Source organism: Camellia sinensis, chromosome 11 (genome assembly GCF_055761805.1).
Source record: "Camellia sinensis isolate YWXY chromosome 11, ASM5576180v1, whole genome shotgun sequence".
Lineage (NCBI taxonomy): Eukaryota > Viridiplantae > Streptophyta > Magnoliopsida > Ericales > Theaceae > Camellia > Camellia sinensis.
This window is the reverse complement of record NC_138971.1, coordinates 109,423,045-109,442,800: the sequence shown is the minus strand read 5'-3', so window position 1 is coordinate 109,442,800 and position 19,756 is coordinate 109,423,045. Positions and strand designations below refer to the sequence as shown.

Genomic DNA, 19,756 nt, shown 5'->3' with positions numbered 1-19,756 from the left:
TGTTTACAACATTATTGGCAGCAACTATACATAAATCCAAATATTTTTCTATTTATGCTATAAAATAACACCATTTGAGCGAAACAAGCAAATTTTAAAATCCTAATTACATAGGCGTCTATTCAATTTAGTATTGACTTCTTGTTGGTATTACCTAGTTAGCTAGGCAATAGAGTGTTGACAAAGAGGCTTGGGTGGGCAATTACAGAGATTTTCAAGAAAATCTCAAGAAGACCAATATAGTTATCATTTATCGACTAAGTGAATTGTATTTGATAAATGAGAAAAGCTAGAAAAGCACACATAGCAAGCAAAAGATTGGCCTAATTAAACCGTAAATAAAATTTGGAGAGCAAAGATATTCCTTTTGAAGCTAAAGAACATTATTTATTGAGGAATAGTCTCAACGCAAAATAATAAGTGAAGGATACTTAAAGTTGTTGTTTACATAGAAATGAAAACTTTCTAAAATATCAGACCTCTTATCTATAAACCTATGGTCGGTAATAATGTCTAAATTAGTAGTATAAAAAGTTGCAAAAACTTCTAGAGAAAAAAAGTTCCAGTTAAAACAAATATAGAATAGCGTGCAGTATTTCATAGAATTGAAAGCAAAATCAAGAAGTTCTGGTTGTATCAATTCAAAAAGAATAATTAAGCAATATGCAGTGGTAACAAATTCAAGCCACAAATATCAAAATTTAACACAAAACATGGGACAACAAAAACAATTACAACACTGATAACATCATTTTGTGGTAGAGATCAACCCAATTTGACAAAACAAAACTACTAATTATGAACATTTTGCACATTCCCAGACTCTATTCCACTACCAGAACAGCAATATAACATAACCTATCCAACACATGGGAAAACAAAATATGTTTTATCATTTTTTTCCCTACCTCCCGAACACTAATAAGGAAACCCTCCAAATGGATCCTGTACATTATAACGCCTACTTTCTCACCACTAGTGTTGAATTCCACAATGAAGCAATTAAAACAAGCTCAAAGGATAAAAACAAACGAGCATGATAATAGACAGAATACTTTCAAAATCTCCCAAAGCAGGCATGACTGTAACACCAACTAAACGCATAAATGTAAAAAACAAAACCCGATAAATTATATGGCCCTTTCAAATTTTTTAGTACGCTTTTCTTATTGCCTTTTCAATCTTCCTAAGTCGAAAACAATTTAGTGCCCTTAACAATATTTTTTTGGAAATATAGATGCATCACATTGAAATAGGTTTGTCAACACAACAGATTAGGGCTTTGAATACACAATTAGGGACCAAATATACATGCAAATACATACACAATGAATGGGTTAGGGCTTTGAAACCAATGAGAGAGAAAAGAAAAAGAGGGGAAAATGTATGAAACCACTAAAATCAAACTCGTTTTGGACATCAAACCATAAAACTTTAGAAATCAAACCACTTCAACCAAACCCATTTTGAAAAATCAACACAAAATTAAATTGAAGGCATCATAAAAACCTTGAGCAAGATTCAGAAAGGGGGAATTAGAGAAACGGGGACAGAGAGAGAGAGACCAAGGTTGACAAACCGAGAAACAGAGAAACAGAAAGACAGACCGAGAGTAAGAGAGAGACAGACCAAGAGTGAGAGAGAAACTGTCAAGATTCGGCGGTGGTCATGATTTGCGGCAATGGCAGTGGCGGTGGTGAGCGGTAGTGGTGGCAAGCGACAGTGGTTTGCGATGAGGTGAGGTTGGGTGAGGTTTGGTGCTAACAGAATCTATGTGTGAGAGAGAACAACCGAATGTGTAAACATAAACAGACACCAATATTTATTCATTTCCCTCTAAAATTTCATTATACCTTTAGCAACAAAACTAGGAATTTGTCAGAAAATAGTGGCAAATGTTAATGGCGACCAAAGTATTAGTCGCCAAAAGTGAACATTGGCCGACTAATTTCCTGGTAGCCAAACAATAACGGCAAATATGTCTGTTTTTGGAGACTAAGGGGCCTTTGGTCACCAATAATAATTACTATACGACTAAAATAGAATTTAATAGCCTAAAATGAAGACTTACGCCGACTAATATTTTTTTAGTTGCCAAAAAGTGGCATATTCAGCTACTAAATTTTTTTTTTAGTCGCCAATAAGTAATATATGTTAACTAAAAAAATTTAGTAGCTACAGCCTAAAAGAACACTGACTAATACATTTTTTGGTCACCAAAAGGTTAACTTTTAGTGACTAAATTCTTTTCAGTCGCCAAAAGTGCATTTTGTTGTAGTGGGTGCTTTATTGTCCATCGCCTCCATCATTGTTTACAAAACCCATGTGTATGTATCGATTGTCTCATTAGCTAGCAAACACATGCAAATATGGTGGTCATGAAATGGTTACTCACACCGGCCAATATGACAAAAGGTTTCTTGTAGGCATTGGTTCGGTAAGTTGAGTCAAATATCAACACATTACCAAACTTCGCGTAGTTAGCCCACAATTTAGAATCTGCCCAAAAAAAGATTTTGTAGCATGTTATCCTTACACACATCATACTTGTAAAAAAAACGTGGGTCCTAATTAGGAATGTAAGAAAAATCGAAAAAACAAACCAAACTGATTGAACCGGACCAAACCGACTTTATTTAGGCCTCATTTGGCAAGTGGCATTTTTAGCCAAAAAAATCAAAAAGTCATTAAAAAAATCAAAAAGCCAACAACCTATGCCAAAAAGTCAAAGATTCATTTTTCTCCCTACTTTTTTGCACATCTTTCGTAAAAAATCAAAAAGACATCTCAAACATACTAGTTTTTTTTACATCATATTTTAGCTAAAAAGTCAAAAAGTTACTAAAAAAGCCTGTTTCCAAATGAGGATTTAGTCTATTTTTTAACAAGAATCGGTCTGTGCGCTTTTTAAATTTGATTTTTTTCGGTTTTCGATTCGGTACTGGTTCAAGCATCTTGTGCACCAAACTAAACCGAAACCGACCGCTTCAACATATATTATATTTATAATATATATAATGTAATAATATAATGATATTAATCAGTATAATAAATTATTAACCTTAATTAACCATATCATCTTTATAACCTAAGTTTGTAAACTCTTATTATATATAATCTTAGCTGTAACTAAATATTCTTGAAACCTTGTAAGTTTTGTAATAAAGATCATCCATATAAAAAATGAGTTTCATCAAAAAAATTATAAACTTAGGAAAAAATCATATTTTATTTTATAAAATGAACGACAAATTTTATTGTAAATTTAAACTATCTATTTTATAAAACAAAATGTTTTTTGTTTTTGTGTTTATAATTTTTCGATGAAATTCATTTTTTGCATAAATGACATTTATTATGAAACTTACGAAATAAACGGTTCAAATTATCGATGCGAGTTCGAATTGAGACCTACAAAAAAGGTATAGAAAGGTATGAAAAGATAAAAGCATCAATGGGAGCTTATCCCATGTCAAAAGCCATCTTCCGTACATGCATAAATCATTCAATTCCATTTTCACAAATCATTAAAAGCCGTTTATGGTTACATTCAAATCCATTTAAATAAGAATAATGTTATATGTACCAATTAGTGTACCAATTGATGATGTCACATAATCTAAGAGATTTTTGATTTTTGTAATTTGTATTATGAGTGGAATCAATAATAATATCATAATTAGTGTTGGTATACTAGTTAGTACACTAATTAGTACATGTAGGAGAGAAAAGAAATGAAATGAAATGATTACTTAAGTTATAAGAGAAGAGAAAAGAAAAAAAAAAATGATTGTGATTTCTCTTCTTCTTGTTTAGATAAGTAAGAAATAAAAGAAAAGAAATGATTATGATTTCTCTCTTACTTGTTTGGTTAGATTTCATAAGAGAAAAGAAAAGAAATTATTTTATATTATATTACAAAAATAACCTTTTATATTTTCAATCATTTTATTTCTTTTATTTTTACAGGGACAAAATTGGTATTATGAAAATATTGGTTTCTTTTCTCATCCAATTTCTCCACTTTTGGGAAGATTGAAAATGAAGGTTATAAGAGAAATGAGTTTATCTCCATTTCTCTTCATTTTTTCTCATTTCTCTACACTTAAGTTATTCAAATAAATAAGAGAAATACATATCTCTCAATTTCTTTTTTTTTTCCTCTCCAAATCACCCAATCCAAACATAATGAATTACTAAATATTAACTCATATAAGTGTAAGACCTAATATACATGAGATCCACATTCACAACTGAAAGACTCTTTTGCGTCCAAATCTCAATTTGACGATGTTGTCCATATTGATGGGCCTAACATTAGTCTCACTTTAATAATTCAATCCATTTTTATATTAATCCGATAATTGTACCAAGCTAATTTAATAATGTTTGGTTTTTAGAAAAATAAATGACCAGTATAATTTGAAACTCAACAGTTCATTTTTTTTTATAAAAAAAAATCATATATTGAATAATTTGATTATTTTGTAGATTATCTACCTCAACAACACAAAGGACTAAACATATAAACCTATTTAAAATTGAACAATTACATTTATTTTGTTGATTATCTACCTAAATAAGTCAAAAGACCAAAAATTGCCCTCGTTGGCATAAGTTAAAATTAGAATTTTTGGCTAAAATAGCTATAATAAAACAAAATAAATTTTTAACCCAATAAAACAAAATGTCACATCCAACTATAATCATTTCATTTTTTCTATCACAAAAGCAAAAAAAGTCAACAAACCTATCAGAAACGAGATTTTTTAGCCCCAAACAAAAAATTAACCCACGCAATAAGGCCTCGTTTGGCAAATGGCTTTTTTACCCAAAAAGCCAAAAGTCACTAAAAAAATCAAAAAACCAACAATTTATACCAAAAAGTCAAAGATTTCATTTTCTTTCTACTTTTTGCATATCTTTTTGTAAAAAATTTAAAAATTATTTCAAACATATTAATTTTTTTACATCACATTTTAATCAAAAAAATTAAAAAATTACTAAAAAAATTACGCAAAGAAAGCCAAACATAAAAAGCTATTTATGTACATTCAAATCATTAACATTGTTGTAATCTACACACATAGTAAATCCATAAATCAATCGAAGTCGTTTATGTACATTCACAAATCATTGAAAGCTATCTATTATGGTTCCATTCGCAAATCATTCAAATCCATTTACAAATCTCAAAAAAATAAATAAATAAAAAAATTGCAAATATATATTTTGAAATTTATTTAAAATACGAATTGTCTTATGTTATTTGAAAATTTACAAATACGTTTCTGTCAGAATTTTTTATTTAACAGAATTAATTAAAAAAAATAAAATTTCTAACTGTTCACCTATACAATAAGAAAATTATTTGAATTATTAATTGAAATAAAATTTGAATATTATTAAAACCTATTAATTAACTTGGTAATTTATTAATAAAAAGACCAATTTGTTATGAATTAGAAATGTTAAAAAGTATAATGTAATTTCTAGAATTACAGGTGATAATTTATAATATAACTAAATTTTAGGAGTGTATATAATTTATCCCAAAATAAATAAATAAAAAAAATAAAAAAATTATGCTTCGGCCATTCAAATCCACCCCATCATTTATGAAGATACAAAGACAACGTTTGGCATGCAACAATTTTAGTTTAAAAATCAAAAAGTTATTAAAAAAATTATAACTTATATCAAAAAGTCAAAAATTCTATTTTCTCTTTACTTTTTGCATATATTTTCATAAAAAATCAAAAAATCATTTTGAACATACTAAATTTTTTTTTATCTCATATTTTAGTCAAAAAATTAAAAAATTACTAAAGTATTATGTTTTCAAACGGGCCAAAGTATCACATTTTGTATCTATTAATATTAAGAAAATAGACCAAGTAATATCATTAAATAGCATTTTCTCTACAGTAAATGGCAATATGGATCTCTCAATGGTTGTTCTATCTTTTTTTCCTTCATGCCATCCTTCTAGCATCATCAACCCAATCCTCTGCTTCAACTTCACAAAAAGACAGTAATTTGATTCGCCAGACGTGCAGGCGCACCAATAACTTCAACCTCTGTGTCGCATCGCATCTCTAGTCTCAGATCCTCGGAGTTCGAATGCAGACGTGGAAGGGCTCGCTCGCATCAGTCTTCAACAAGTGCTGGCTAAGGCTAATCAAACATTACAGACAATGTGGGAAAACTGTTTAATCAAACCAGTGACCGTTTGTTGCTTGAATTCTTACGAATATGTATTGAAGAATACAACAAAGCTGTGACACGGGAACTACCAGGAGCAATCAGTGCAATGGATTCCAACAACTATGGAGGAGCAAAACAAGGTGCGTCCGATGTTAGGGACGATGCCAACGTGTGTGAACAGCTGTTTGGAAGCGGATCACCGGTCACCAATCAGAACCATTGCTGTGCGTGATCTCTCTATGGTCACCTTTGGCATTATTTCTACACTGGGTTGATTTGTCTACACTTTTTCTCTATATGTTCATGGTCAAGTTTTAGTGCTTAGGCGCTGTTTGGGAAGTGCCTAAAGAGGCTATTATAGCCTAAAAATTTTTTTTAGCCAAAAAGACACTTTTGCAAGCTTTTTCAAAAAAAACAAAAAAAAAAAAAAAAGGGACTGCACAGCCGGCAAGCTAGAAATATTGTTCCATCAATGAACATTTTACAATTTTACCCCTTGATAGCAATTTAAAAAAATATTTTTTTAAGGATAAATTTGTCTTTTAATTTCAAACATCATTTCAACACATTTTTTAATATAACAACTCAAATAAAATCCATCTCATCTTCCCAAACACAAAAACTAAAATAGCCTACTAAAATAGCCAAAAAGCCAAATAGCCTACTAAAATAGCCACTTCCCAAACGAGGCCTTAATTGTCTTCTTTAGCAAATCTTTTTATGCTTTGTTTGGTTAAAAGATTTAAGGATGGATTTGGAAAATGTATGTGAAATGTGAAATGTGAATAAATATACTTATATTTCACTTAGTTTTACTCACCTTTTCTATTTTTCTTTCTAAATCTCGTCCCAAATCTCCTAATCAAATCCAATATTAGAATATCGCGTTTGCAATTTTAGGTTAAATTTTTTGAATGTTTTAATAATTGAGGGGCCATTTGATGAAAGGAAAAAAAAAAAAAAACATTTAAACAGTTTTGAACAGTTTGATAATGAGTGAAATTTAGTGCTAGAAAATCAGTAGTGATTATAGGAAAATGTCTCGTAACTCAAATTTTGTGGCTCAAATTTGAGCCACTTTTGAGCCACAAAATTTGAGCTACGTAGCATTGTCGAGTGATTATATCCATGTTAATAAATGGGTGTTTGAAGTCCTTATTGGTATGAATTGAATGACAAATATGAACAACATTGGTTGTGAATTCAGTATTATTGAATTTTTAAAATAAAAAATTAATATCTAAAATCATTTTTCAACAGAGCACATTCAACATTTAACTAATTAGTTTGATCCCTTTATTGGGCCAAAAAATTGAAGAAGCAAGCTTAAACTAAATTATACCAATTTATATACTACAAAGGTATATTAAATTGCAAGACAGCTCCAGGGTACTCGAACTATCTGCCACCCAATGTTGAGTGCTTGATCACTAATGCAAATCCTGAGTACCCAACTGCTGGGGGATAGACTCATAGACTCTTGTAATGGCCATTTTATGTATAGGGGTTGTTTTGTTTTGTGACACTTGCTTTTGGGGTTTTTCTTTCCTCCAAAAAAATTCAATACAGCTGTGATACCATGTGTGCATGATGAGGTGGAATTATCATTGCATTCATGTTTTACTCTTGGTTTACAGATTGTTTGGTAGTATAGTTGACGCATGTTTTAAAGTTTTTTTCGGGGAAATACAAAGATTATAGGAGCTGGGAGGTCAGCGATTTGTGAGGAAATATTAAAGGGTTGTAAATCTCATGTCAATTTGTCAAAATGTATTACATTTCAATAGAATATTTACTTGTTCCATTTCAATAGAATATTTACTTGTTCATTAGGGATGAATGTTGTCTCTGTTTATTCGATTTTGTTTTGGCTGCTGCACTCTGGGTTGGTTTTGGGAGACGAATTTAGGAATTAGCTTATTTTTTCCTTTTCCCTCTCTCTCTCTCTCTCTCTCTCTCTCTCTCAATACCTTTCATGTTCTTAGTATGACTGATTTTTTTGGTTTGGATTTTTTTTATCACTTTTAAGAGGTGTAGTTAGAATTATGAGTCTTTTACCAAACCCAAGTTATATTGAAAATAAATGAGTTATTTTGATCTTATTTTCCATTTCTTTGCTATCATGTCTGAAGTTCACAGTAGTGGCTCTATTTGATTTGAATTTTAGAACTTGTTTTCAATTTTTTTTAAAAAAATAAATTAATTAATATGATAAAAAAAATCATTTTCATATAATTTTATCTTTTGAAGATGAAGACTAGAAATAATTTCTTCAAATATAAAATTATCTTTTTGGTGTTTATTTTTATCAAATTATTTTATATTTTATTTAAAAAAAATCCAGAAAATAGTTTATGAAAATCAAATCAAACAGTGCTTGTTTTTAATAATACTATTTCAAAAAACAACTTGAGTGTGAGAAATAAGTTTAAATAACTCGGAAAATCTATTTAAAATTGGGATGGATCTGATAAATAACTCTAGAATTCAATATGAACCCAAGTTGCATGGAAGAGATTTGAACATTTAAATCTATTTACAATATCAACAATGGTAGCGATATTAACACATTTATTAACAATTTTACCACCACACTCGCATATTTTGATAAGATTAACCCATGGTCTTGTTTGGGAACAAGTTTTTTTAGTTATTTTTGACTAAAATATGATGTAAAAAAAAAAAACTAGTATGCTTGGGATAACTTGTTGATTTTTTACGAAAAGATGTGCAAAAAATAGAGAGAAAAAGAAAATTTTGACTTTTTATAAGTTATTGACTTTTTGATTTTGTTAGTGATTTTTTTGACTTTTAAACTAAAAATGATATTGCCAAACGAGATATAAGACCCCCAACAACTTATGAATGTGTTAGTAAGTATTCCTAGTATTTTTCCTACAATATATGCCTTCACAAACAAACCATTCAAAAGCCATCTTAGGCACATCCATAAATCATTCAATTTCATTTATGTAAACTAGCCTATCACCCGTGCTATGCACGGGATAATTATAAATATTTATATTTATTTTAGATTTTTTTTAATATATAAATTATGTTTTTAAAGATTTTTTATAAAAATAATTTAACAATCTTATCACTAACCATAGTGTATGAGAGAAGTTGAAAAGAGTGCTGCAGTAACTATACACGGATTGTATCTATAATTATTTGTATGAGGGGATTTAAAATGCTGATCAGGGGATTTTGACCAAATCAATAAATGCAGGCATGTGGAAAAACATGTGCATTGAAAAAAGTTAATAAATGCTGATTAGGACATTTTGACCAAATCAATAAATGCTGAGTTTTTTTTTTTTTTTAAATAAAAAATTTAGAAAATTCAAATTGTGATATTGAAACTCCCACAGGCCTTGAGGGTTAAAAACTCTCTTTTGCTTAATATATAGTATAGATTCACAAATCATTCAAGGCCATTTACGGTTTCATTCATAAATCATTCAAATTCATTCAAGTACATTCGACATTCACAAATTACAAAGAAATATTACAAAAATGCTAAAAACTCCAAATGAATTATCAAATGGAAAATGCTATGGACCCCAAGATTATTTGGAATCCCTATCATAACTCTTTATGAATATGAAAGGTCTCACATTTTGTATCTATAAATACTAAGAAAATAGACCAGATAATATCATCAACAAACATATCATTTCTCTACACAAAATGGCAATGTGGATCTCTCAAAGATTGTTCTGTCTTTTTTTCCTTCATGCCATCCTTATAGCATCAACCCAATCCTCTACTTCAACTTCACTGAAAAACATTAATTTGATTCGCCAAACGTGCAGGCGCACCAATAACTTCAACCTCTGTGTCGCATCTCTAGAATCAGATCCTCGGAGTTTGAAAGCAGATGTCAAAGGGCTTGCTCGCATCAGTCTTCAACAAGTCCTGGTTAAAGCTAATCAAACATTACAGATTGTGGGAAAACTGTTTAATCAAACCCATGATCGTATAGAGTACGAATTCTTAGGAACTTGTATTGAAGGATACAACAAAGCTGTGTCAATTGAACTACCAGGAGCAATCATTGCATTGGATTCCAATGACAATGGAGGATCAAAACAAGGTGCAACTAATGTTAGGGACGATGCCAACCTGTGTGAACAGCAGTGGGCGAGCGGATCACCGGTCACCAATCAGAACCATGCTGTCCGTGACCTCTCTATGGTGGCCTTTGGCATTATTTCTATACTGGGTTGATTATTTGTCTACGCTTTTCTCTATATGTTCATGGTCAAGTTTTAGTGCTTCGTTGTCTTCTTTAGCAAATTAGCTGATTGCTTTTGCAATTTTACATTAAAATTTTTGAATGGTTTAATAATTGTGGGGCGGCTTGATGAAAAAAAAGAAAAAAAAAAACCATCTAATTAATAGTTTTGAACAGTTTGATGAATGAGTGAAATTCGGTATTGGAAATTCAGTAGTGATTATATCCATGGTAAATGGGCTTTTGAAGTCCTTATTGGTATAAGTTGAATGACAAAATTGCACAATATTGGTTGTGAATTTAGTATTATTCAATTTCTAATATATATATATATATATATATATTTTATGTACACATTAATATCTAAAATCATTTTTCAACTGAGCACATTCAACATTTAACTAATTAGTTTGATCCTTTTATCGGGCCAAAAAATTGAAGAAGCTTAAATTAATTATATCAATTTATATACTACAAAAGTAAATTAGACTATATATTAGTTTACTTCACACACACACACAGACACACAAAATAAATAAATAAATAAATATTGTTCAATCAAATAGGAGATGAATGGATGAATAATTTACTTGATTTTGAATTTATGTTTGCTTTTGTGAGGTAACTTTGAGATGGGAAGAGCGCTTCCAACAATAAATTCAGTAAAAAAAAATTGATCGTTGAATCAAATAGGAGACCCCAAAAAATTGATTGTTGAATCAAAACTTGAGACAATACCAACCCCAAAAAACAATCATAATTTAATAAATAAAGGTCATGTTTGATTCACAAGATTAATAGTGAAGTATTAATAATCCTATTAAATTAGTGTGGTATTCACTATCCAATTGGATTAATATCCATTGGATTAATAATCACACCCCTACCCCATTACTAATAATCCTACAAATTTGTTCCAAAATCTTAAAACAAACATAGGATAATTGGGCCCACAGATTAATAATCCTAATCCCATGCTCTAATCCACCCAATCAAACATGCCCAAAGAGTCATGTTAGAGATCTTAAAAGATTTATTAAAATTTCTATCAAATATCTCACATGGGTGTGAAACTCACATAAGATTAATATGGTGTGGGTCTTACACATGACATTTGACAATAGAAATTATGATAAATCTCTTAAATTTTTCATAAATTAATTCAAAATAATTTGTATTTAAAAAATCTGTTTGAAATTGGCATGAATTTGGTAAATAATTCTCACGTTAGGTAACAAAATCCAATTTTAAGTTGCTATAACCAGCAAAAATTACAAAAGTCCCAACCAAATTTCTTTTCATAAAATGTTAGGCTCTGTTTGGATGTGATTATTAAAACGGTGAGATGGAGTATTAGGTTGGTGATGTAAAATATTAGTTGGTTGTTGGTTGAGATTAGATTTATGCAATTATGTAAAATTCCTTATTATATAAAATGTGATTTTGCAATTTTTGTAAAGTAAGAGGTAAAATAGTGTTTTTACCTTGAATTTTATGGGATTAGATTTCAATACTACATCCATAGGATTGCGAATCCTCTCCTTGCAGAGATTTCATTGAGACTCTAAATTCCATGACAAGTTTTCAAATAAACATGATGTTTGTGAAGCTCACCTCACTCACTTCCAATCTAATCTTATCATTTATCACTCAAAACAAACAGGTCCACAAACCATTCAGTTCCATTTTATAAATCATTCAAAGTCATTTATGGTTACATTCATCAATCATTTAAATCCATTCAAGTACATTAACTTTTAGAAAAATGCTAGAGACCCTAAATATTTTACCAAATGTGATAAAATATTTGGTAAAATATTTAGAATCCCTGATATTACTCTTAACATTTATGGTTACATTCATCAATCATTTAAATCCATTCAAGTACATTAACATTTAGAAAAATGCTAGAGATCCTAAATATTTTACCAAATGTGATAAAATATTTGATAAAATATTTAGAATCCCTGATATTACTCTTAACATTTATGGTTACATTCATCAATCATTTAAATCCATTCAAGTACATTAACATTTAGAAAAATGCTAGAGACCCTAAATATTTTACCAAATGTGATAAAATATTTGATAAAATATTTAGAATCCCTGATATTACTCTTAACATTTATGGTTACATTCATCAATCATTTAAATCCATTCAAGTACATTAACATTTAGAAAAATGCTAGAGACCCTAAATATTTTACCAAATGTGATAAAATATTTGGTAAAATATTTAGAATCCCTAATATTACTCTTAACATTTATGGTTACATTTATAAATCATTTTAATCCATTCAAGCACATTAACAAATCATTGAAATTCTATGTTTTGATTCAAATCCATGAAGATAGAAAGTCTCACATTTTGTATCTATAAATAAGAAAATAAGCCAAGAAATACATCATCAACATATCATTTTTCTCCGTTTTGAAATTGAAATACCATTTTCTCTACACAATGGCATTTTTCTCTCAAAGGTGTTTTTCTCTTTTTCTCCTTCATGCCATCCTTGTAGCATCATCAACCCAATCCTCTGCTTTAACTTCACAGAAAAGCGAAGATTTGATTCGCCAAACATGCAAGCGCACGAATAACTTCAACCTCTGTGTCACATCCCTAAATTCAGACCCTCGGAGTTTGAATGCAGATGTCAAAGGGCTTGCTCGCATCAGTCTTCAACAACTCCTGACCAAGACCAATCAAACATTACAGAATGTGGGAAACCTGTTTAAGGACACTAGGGACCCTATAATGTTCAGATTATTAGGAAATTGTATTATAGAATACAACAGAGCTGTAACAGATTATCTACCAGGAGCAATCAGTGCTTTGGACTCCAACAACTATGGAGCGTCAAAACAAGGTGCAGACAATACTGCAACATCTGCCACGACGTGTGGAGATCAGTTTATAATCCGCGGCTTACCACGGGTATCGGTATCCACACAGAGTAAACAAGTGCAGGGTCTTGCCATGGTGGCCTCTGGCATTATCTCTACATTGGGTTGATATATTGATTTGTGTACACTTTTTCTCTCTCTATGTTCCAATGAAATGATGTCTAAATTGTCTTCTATAGTAATGTGAAATTCAGTACTGGGAAATGGAAGTACACATTCATCATAAAGATATAAGTTTTGCGTTTCATGAATTAATTTCTCTACTTGTTATTATTATTATTATTATTATTATTATTATTATTATTATTTTGTTCTCTCTTTTTTGATATTCAGATCTATACTTTTTAGGAAACATGATCATATAATCAACAACCCAAATATTCAGAATCCACAACCCATATAAATCTTCATAGAAATTGAACCAAACTGAAGTAGAAAACAGGGAGAGATTGGTTTGTTTGGCCTTGTTTGGTTTGTATTTGAGAAACATGTTCTGAGATAAAAAGTACAAAAATTTGTTTGGTTTGACTTTTTTTCAAAAGATGTTTTGAAAAATTATTTTGAGAGAGAATTTTGGAAAAAGTGATTGATTTGATGTGTATGAGAGAGAGATTTGTTTGGAAAATTTATAAACCAAACAAGTTTTGGAAAAAAAATTTAGAAAAATTAGTTTGGTTTGATTACTTTTGAAAACTTATTTGTAGAGAATTTTTTTCAAAATTTTTTGAGAAACACAAACCAAGCCAGGCCAATGTTTGATTTTTTATTCAAATAGTTTCACACATGTACACAATAGGCTGTTACACAAATTAGATAAATTAGGTTGTTACATAGTTTTCCCCCTTTTTCTTTTACAGACCAAAGAATATTCAAAGTTTGTAATACCCACTTGAAGAAAGTGGATCTACTAACATAGTAACAAGTTGGTAGTGCAATAAATACCCAAGAGCACTTATACAAACTTGTGATATAGGACATATTAATCCGAGCTGTGGAAGCTTTGATTTTGATGTTTAAACGAGCTTGGATATATAAGATTAAGCTTTAATTGCATTTATTAAATAAAAAAATAAAAAAAAAACTAACCCACAAACTTAAAAATGATTATACCATTTTATAAACTGAGAAATTAAATTGCATGTTCAATCGATAAATTAATTTAGATCATTCCCTAGTAAAAATTCATTATTGTGATATCACGTCATCGTTGGTACATGGAATTACATGAACAGTAAACCCCAATTTTGAGATATAACTACATTTTTTATAATAATTTAGTAACTGTCACATATCTATGTTGAATTACACAGCGAGTTATTGAATGATAATACTATGTGTCAATAATGACCTAATATCACCTTTGCATTCAAACTTTCTTCCCCTCTAGTTGAAATAGAGACCAGACAAAGGAGTTGAGGATGGATTTGGAAAATGAATTGGAAAATGTAGGTGAAATGTGAATAAAATATACCTACATTTTACCTAGTTTCACACCCTTTTTCTCTTTGCCTTTCCAAATCTCTTCTCAAATCTCCCAATCAAACCCAACATTAGAGTATGCCGTTTGCAATTTTAGGTTAAAATTTTTGAATGTTTTAATAATTAAGGGGCCGTTTGATGAAAAGGAAAAAAAAAATCATTTTAACAGTTTTGAACAGTGTGATAATGAGTGAAATTTAGTACTAGAAAATCAGTAGTGATTATATCCATGTTAATAAATGGGTGTTTGAAGTCCTTATTGGTATAAATTGAATGAAAAATATGAACAACATTGGTTGTGAATTCAGTATTATTGAATTTCTAAAATAAAAATTAATATCTAAATCATTTTTCAACAGAGCACATTCAACATTTAACTAATTAGTTTGATCCCTTTATTGGGCCAAAAAATTGAAGAAGCAAGATTAAACTAAATTATACCAATTTATATACTTGTTGACACTAAAATTGTATATTCTCTGTCGATTGTATGTAACAAATGCAGAGAATTGGTCCAGCGGATGCTAGGTTTAAAGACCACGAGTTTCCACAAGTTTACAAGTGAAAAACGAGTGAATATGAAGCCTAGAATACAGAGCAAGTGACATAAAGGAAATAGTCAGAGACAGACGTGGCAGTTGCAGTTAATGAAGTGGAATGTGGCCAAACATGGCCCAGGCGTCAAGCCATAAAGTTAGCATGAAAGGCATATAGGATACGTGTCATGTTTCTTAGAAGGAGAAAAACTACAACAGAGAAGCAGTTGCTGGCAGTTGCAGAGATCATGGGCATTGAAGTGGAAGTAACTGGCTATATGAAGGGACACGTGGCAGCAGAGTAGCAGTGAAGTTTGAAGACCAGCAATATAAAAGCTGGGAATTCGAAGTTAAAAAGATCTTCAAACAAATCTATAACCTTTATAGCATTAGGAGTAACTTAACTTAGTTAGTTTTTACTTAGGAGTAGTCTATCTGTAGTTCAGTTTCTATAACTAAGAATTCTCTGTCGATTGTCATGTACATTGAACTAGAAGTTTAATTTTATTGATTAAATTCCAAGTTTGTTTGTTCAACAATTGATTTTCAGTTTATTCCTTCTTGTTTCTCCGCATTACAACCTCCAAAAAAGTCCTTGAATCTGTCAAGGCATAGGACGTTCAGACTATAATTGCTTGATTTGTTGTTGTTTGTAAAAGTTTGGCTTCTCTATTGAATGACCCCTGTCGATTTGGCCCAGACCATATTTTTTGCTAACATATTTTGGCACGCCTAGTGGGACCTGTCTAATTTGGAGTGATGGCTAGGAAGAAACAGCATGAAGTCTTTGAAGATCCTGAGAAAAGGGTCGAAGATGAAGAAGAGTTGGACGATGGAATTGAAGGAGTACAAGACAACTTAACTGATGGCCATTCAATGGCCAGGCAAGAAATAGGCCAAGGAAATGGCGAAAATGTGGCAAGAACTGGCCAATCTAGTTGTCCACTAGTTGATCCAAGAAGGGCTCTTTTGCTACATACCCAGCAAGCAATTGGTTCCATGTCAGCATATGAGAACCAAGCGATGATTGATGACTTAATGGCTTTGTTTGAGAAAGCCAACATCAAGCCCAGTTAATCAAGAAAGATTGGAGAGGAAGCACAAGGGAAAAGAGCACAACCTAAGTCCCAAATGGCCCCTCAACAACATGAAAAAGTAAGTGAACCCGTATCATTTTATAGACCTCTCACACTCCAAGAGGGAATGAACATAAATCCAATGTTTTAGAGGGAACAACCCACATATCATACAAACCCAGTGTTTAATTACAATGTAAATAAATGGGAATGAGACCTGGGGAGCAACTAAGGCCACAAATGTATGATAATCTTGCATTTGAAGGGCCTGGTTATCAGGCTATGGTAGAACAGAGAAATAGGCCATTTAATCAAGTAAGGCCTCAAGATACAAGGAATTTTACCATGCCTCAACCATATTTTGTACCCTACATGAAGCATCCAAGGCCTAGAGGGCCTGGTCCTCCTAATCCTTACTTTCAACCGGAGGTTGAAGGAGGAAGGCAGCAACAACAATACTTAGAACCTCAAGTCAACAGATAGCAAATAATGAACATCGTACAAGAAATGTATGGTCCAGGCTTGAGAAAGCTAGATAGACCAATGTTTAGGAGTCTTTGCCCTCCATGGATGGAAACAATTCCCATTCCAAGGAATTACAAAATTCTTGACTTTACTTTATTTACAGGGGAGGAAAGACAATCAACCATAAAACATGTGGGTAGCTTCATACTCCAGTATAGAGAACCTGGTTATGAAGATAATTTAAAGTTAAAGCTCTTTCCTCATTCTTTGTCAAAAGCGGCATTTACTTGGTTTATTAACTTGCCAGAGAACTCTGTTCACACTTGGCAAGATATGGAAAATTAGTTTCATGCTCAGTTCTTTAGAACTGAACCTGAAGTGACAATGGTGGACTTGTCAAAATTTAAACAAAGACAAGGTGAAAGTGCAGAACAGTACATCGACTGGTTTAAAAAAGCAAAAAACCGTTGTCATGTATACATGCCTGAAATAGAAGTAATAAGATTAGCCCAAAATGGTTTAGATTTTGAGCTTAGGAAAAAATTTGAAGGCATGATGTTTAGGGATTTATTTGAGTTGTCTTCAAGAGCAACTAGTTATGAGGCCATTCTCAGAGAAGAACAACATAAAAATGCAGCCTCATTAGGCACTTATTATCAAGAAGTCGAATTTGACATGGAAGTTGACATAGATGTTGCCCAAGTAATAGGTAAAAAACCTGTGGTTTGTGAGACATTAAGAAAGACAAACCAACCTATGAGCATGCCAGCAACACAACCAGCCAAAAAGAATGTGGCTATATCACATAGACAATATTCTTTTGATTTGTCTAAAGCAGATGCATTATTTGATGAGTTATTAACAAATAAGTTTTTAATTTTAACTCCAGGCACATTCCTAAAGAAAAGGACAGAGTTGGTAAGGAATATTGCAAATGGCATAATTCTTTTAGACATTCTACTAATAATTGTGTTACATTTCGCAATTGTGTGCAGGATTTAATTCAGAAAGGGATGTTGAAATATGCCGAAAAAGATAAAGGAATAATGGCAGTTGACAGTGATCCATTTCCTAGTGTGGTGGAAATCAATATGGTGGCCACTGATCAGAAGAAAAAAGGAAAAAATCCTAGAGTTCTGTTGGTGGAGTTAGAAAAACTTCACAAGGAAAGGCTGGAGAAAATGGCAAAAGAAGCAAAAGGAAAAAGAGTTCAAAATGAACCAAGTGAGAGTTTCATCTGTTTCAGATGTGGTTCTGAGAAAGAAAAAACTAAGGCCATTGTGATTAATGGGATTCAACAAATTGGAAAAGATGTTGGCCTGAGGTTTAATACTATGGGAAGTGGAGATTTACAAATTTTTGATAACGATTATTTGTTCTATGATAGAACAGATCCTGGAATTTTTGGACCTGCAGAGAACTATGGTAATGATGATGCTCCATTCCTATTCCAAGGAGCACCTGTTCATCCATGCTTGGTTGGAGCTAGTAATGTGAGGGCTATGCTCAATCAACATAAGGGTTCTAAGCCTTATGGAAACCCAAAGGTTCTGACTAGGCCATATAATGGCCATCAGCAGCAATTTGGTGTATCACATAGTGGCCATCAACAATTTGGAAGCCATATAGAGGGCATCAATAATTCGCAAGACCATCTGGAGGATATCAGCAGCAGCATCATGGCCCAAAAGTGAGGCCAAAAATGCAACTAGTTCAGCCAAGAATGATGAAACCTCCAATACCATCCCATTTGGGATGGCAAGGAGTGTCACATCCAAAGTTTCCCATGAGTGGTTAGAGACCAATGGGAGAAACAATAACTCAAAAAAGGAGAGAACAAAGAAGGTTTGATGTTATGATGTCCACTGCTGCAGGGGACAAACCATCTGGAAGACAAGACTTAGTGTAGACTAGGGAAGGATTGGTTCCTACTGCCAAAGGAAAAGAAGTGAAAGGTTCAATTTCTAAGACCCATCCAGTGCAACCAGTTCAGATTTTGGAAAGGAAAATGGGACTAGAAGAGACTGAAGATAGACCTGTGGGTAAGCTTTCAGAGAAGGCTTTGTTAAGGCAAAAGCTGAAACAGTTAGAAAAAGATCTGATGTTTGATGAAGAAGATAACAGTAACAAAAAAGATGTGGTAATGAAAGATGATCAAGATCAGGAGATGGTCATTGATAAAAAGAATATTAATGAAAGGGTTGAAGAAGATGAAGTGAAATCAGACAATTCTGGTGATGACTTTGGGGAAAAGTTGGCTGCCATTCATTTTGGTTCTTTGCCCCTTCTAAGGAGTGCAATATGATTATGGCCATCCCACAAAGGTTTCAGGCCAAACCAAACCAGCCAAATAACTTGGCAGGTGATGTTGAAGATTTGACAAAACCAGCTGTTCAGATAGCAATAGTTGAGACACAGGCCAAGCCATTGAGATCAATCGAGGTTATTAAGTTTGTCGATGGAAAGAAAGTTTTACTTCAAAAACCAGAAGATAAGCTTATTAAGCATCTGAGGTCTCTGGATGTTAAAGGTTTTTTGGATGGGGTACCAGTGGAAAAGGTGTTGGTAGACAATGGAGCTATTGTCAACATTCTCCCATCTAGGACACTGAAGGCTATTGGTAAGTCTGTCGATGACTTACTTCCTACTGAGGTTAATATAAGTAATTTTTCTGGTGGATCATCTGAGGCTAGTGGAGTAGTAGCTTTACAGCTTCAAGTTGGTTCCAGATTAATGGGAACAACTTTCTTTGTAATAGACTCCACTTCTAATTACAATGTGCTTCTAGGTAGGGATTGGATTCACCTTAATGGGTGTGTGCCTTCATCTCTACACCAAGCATTAATTTTTCT

General features: G+C 31.9%; 2 protein-coding genes across 2 annotated transcripts; both read left to right on the top strand.

Annotated features, from left to right (window-relative positions):
- Positions 1-1,681: 1,681 nt before the first annotated feature.
- On the top strand, positions 1,682-10,437 carry LOC145802549 (cell wall / vacuolar inhibitor of fructosidase 1-like). Its single transcript, XM_082895276.1, has 2 exons — positions 1,682-1,737; positions 10,023-10,437. The coding sequence occupies exons 1-2, from the start codon at positions 1,682-1,684 to the stop codon at positions 10,435-10,437; spliced, it is 471 nt and encodes a 156-aa protein (XP_082751402.1).
- Positions 10,438-12,905: 2,468 nt separating this feature from the next.
- LOC114275681 (cell wall / vacuolar inhibitor of fructosidase 2-like) lies at positions 12,906-13,457 on the top strand. The gene has a single exon (XM_028217677.2). The coding sequence runs from the start codon at positions 12,906-12,908 to the stop codon at positions 13,455-13,457; it is 552 nt and encodes a 183-aa protein (XP_028073478.2).
- The last annotated feature ends 6,299 nt before the right edge of the window (positions 13,458-19,756 follow it).

Bases quoted from the DNA above. Each gene is read 5' to 3' on its own strand.
- LOC145802549 (XM_082895276.1), top strand. From the start codon at position 1,682: ATGGCAGTGGCGGTGGTGAGCGGTAGTGGTGGCAAGCGACAGTGGTTT. The intron at 1,738-10,022 runs GTGAGGTTGGGT...CCAAACGTGCAG, and splicing joins CGACAGTGGTTTGCGATGAG to GCGCACCAATAACTTCAACC.
- LOC114275681 (XM_028217677.2), top strand. From the start codon at position 12,906: ATGGCATTTTTCTCTCAAAGGTGTTTTTCTCTTTTTCTCCTTCATGCC.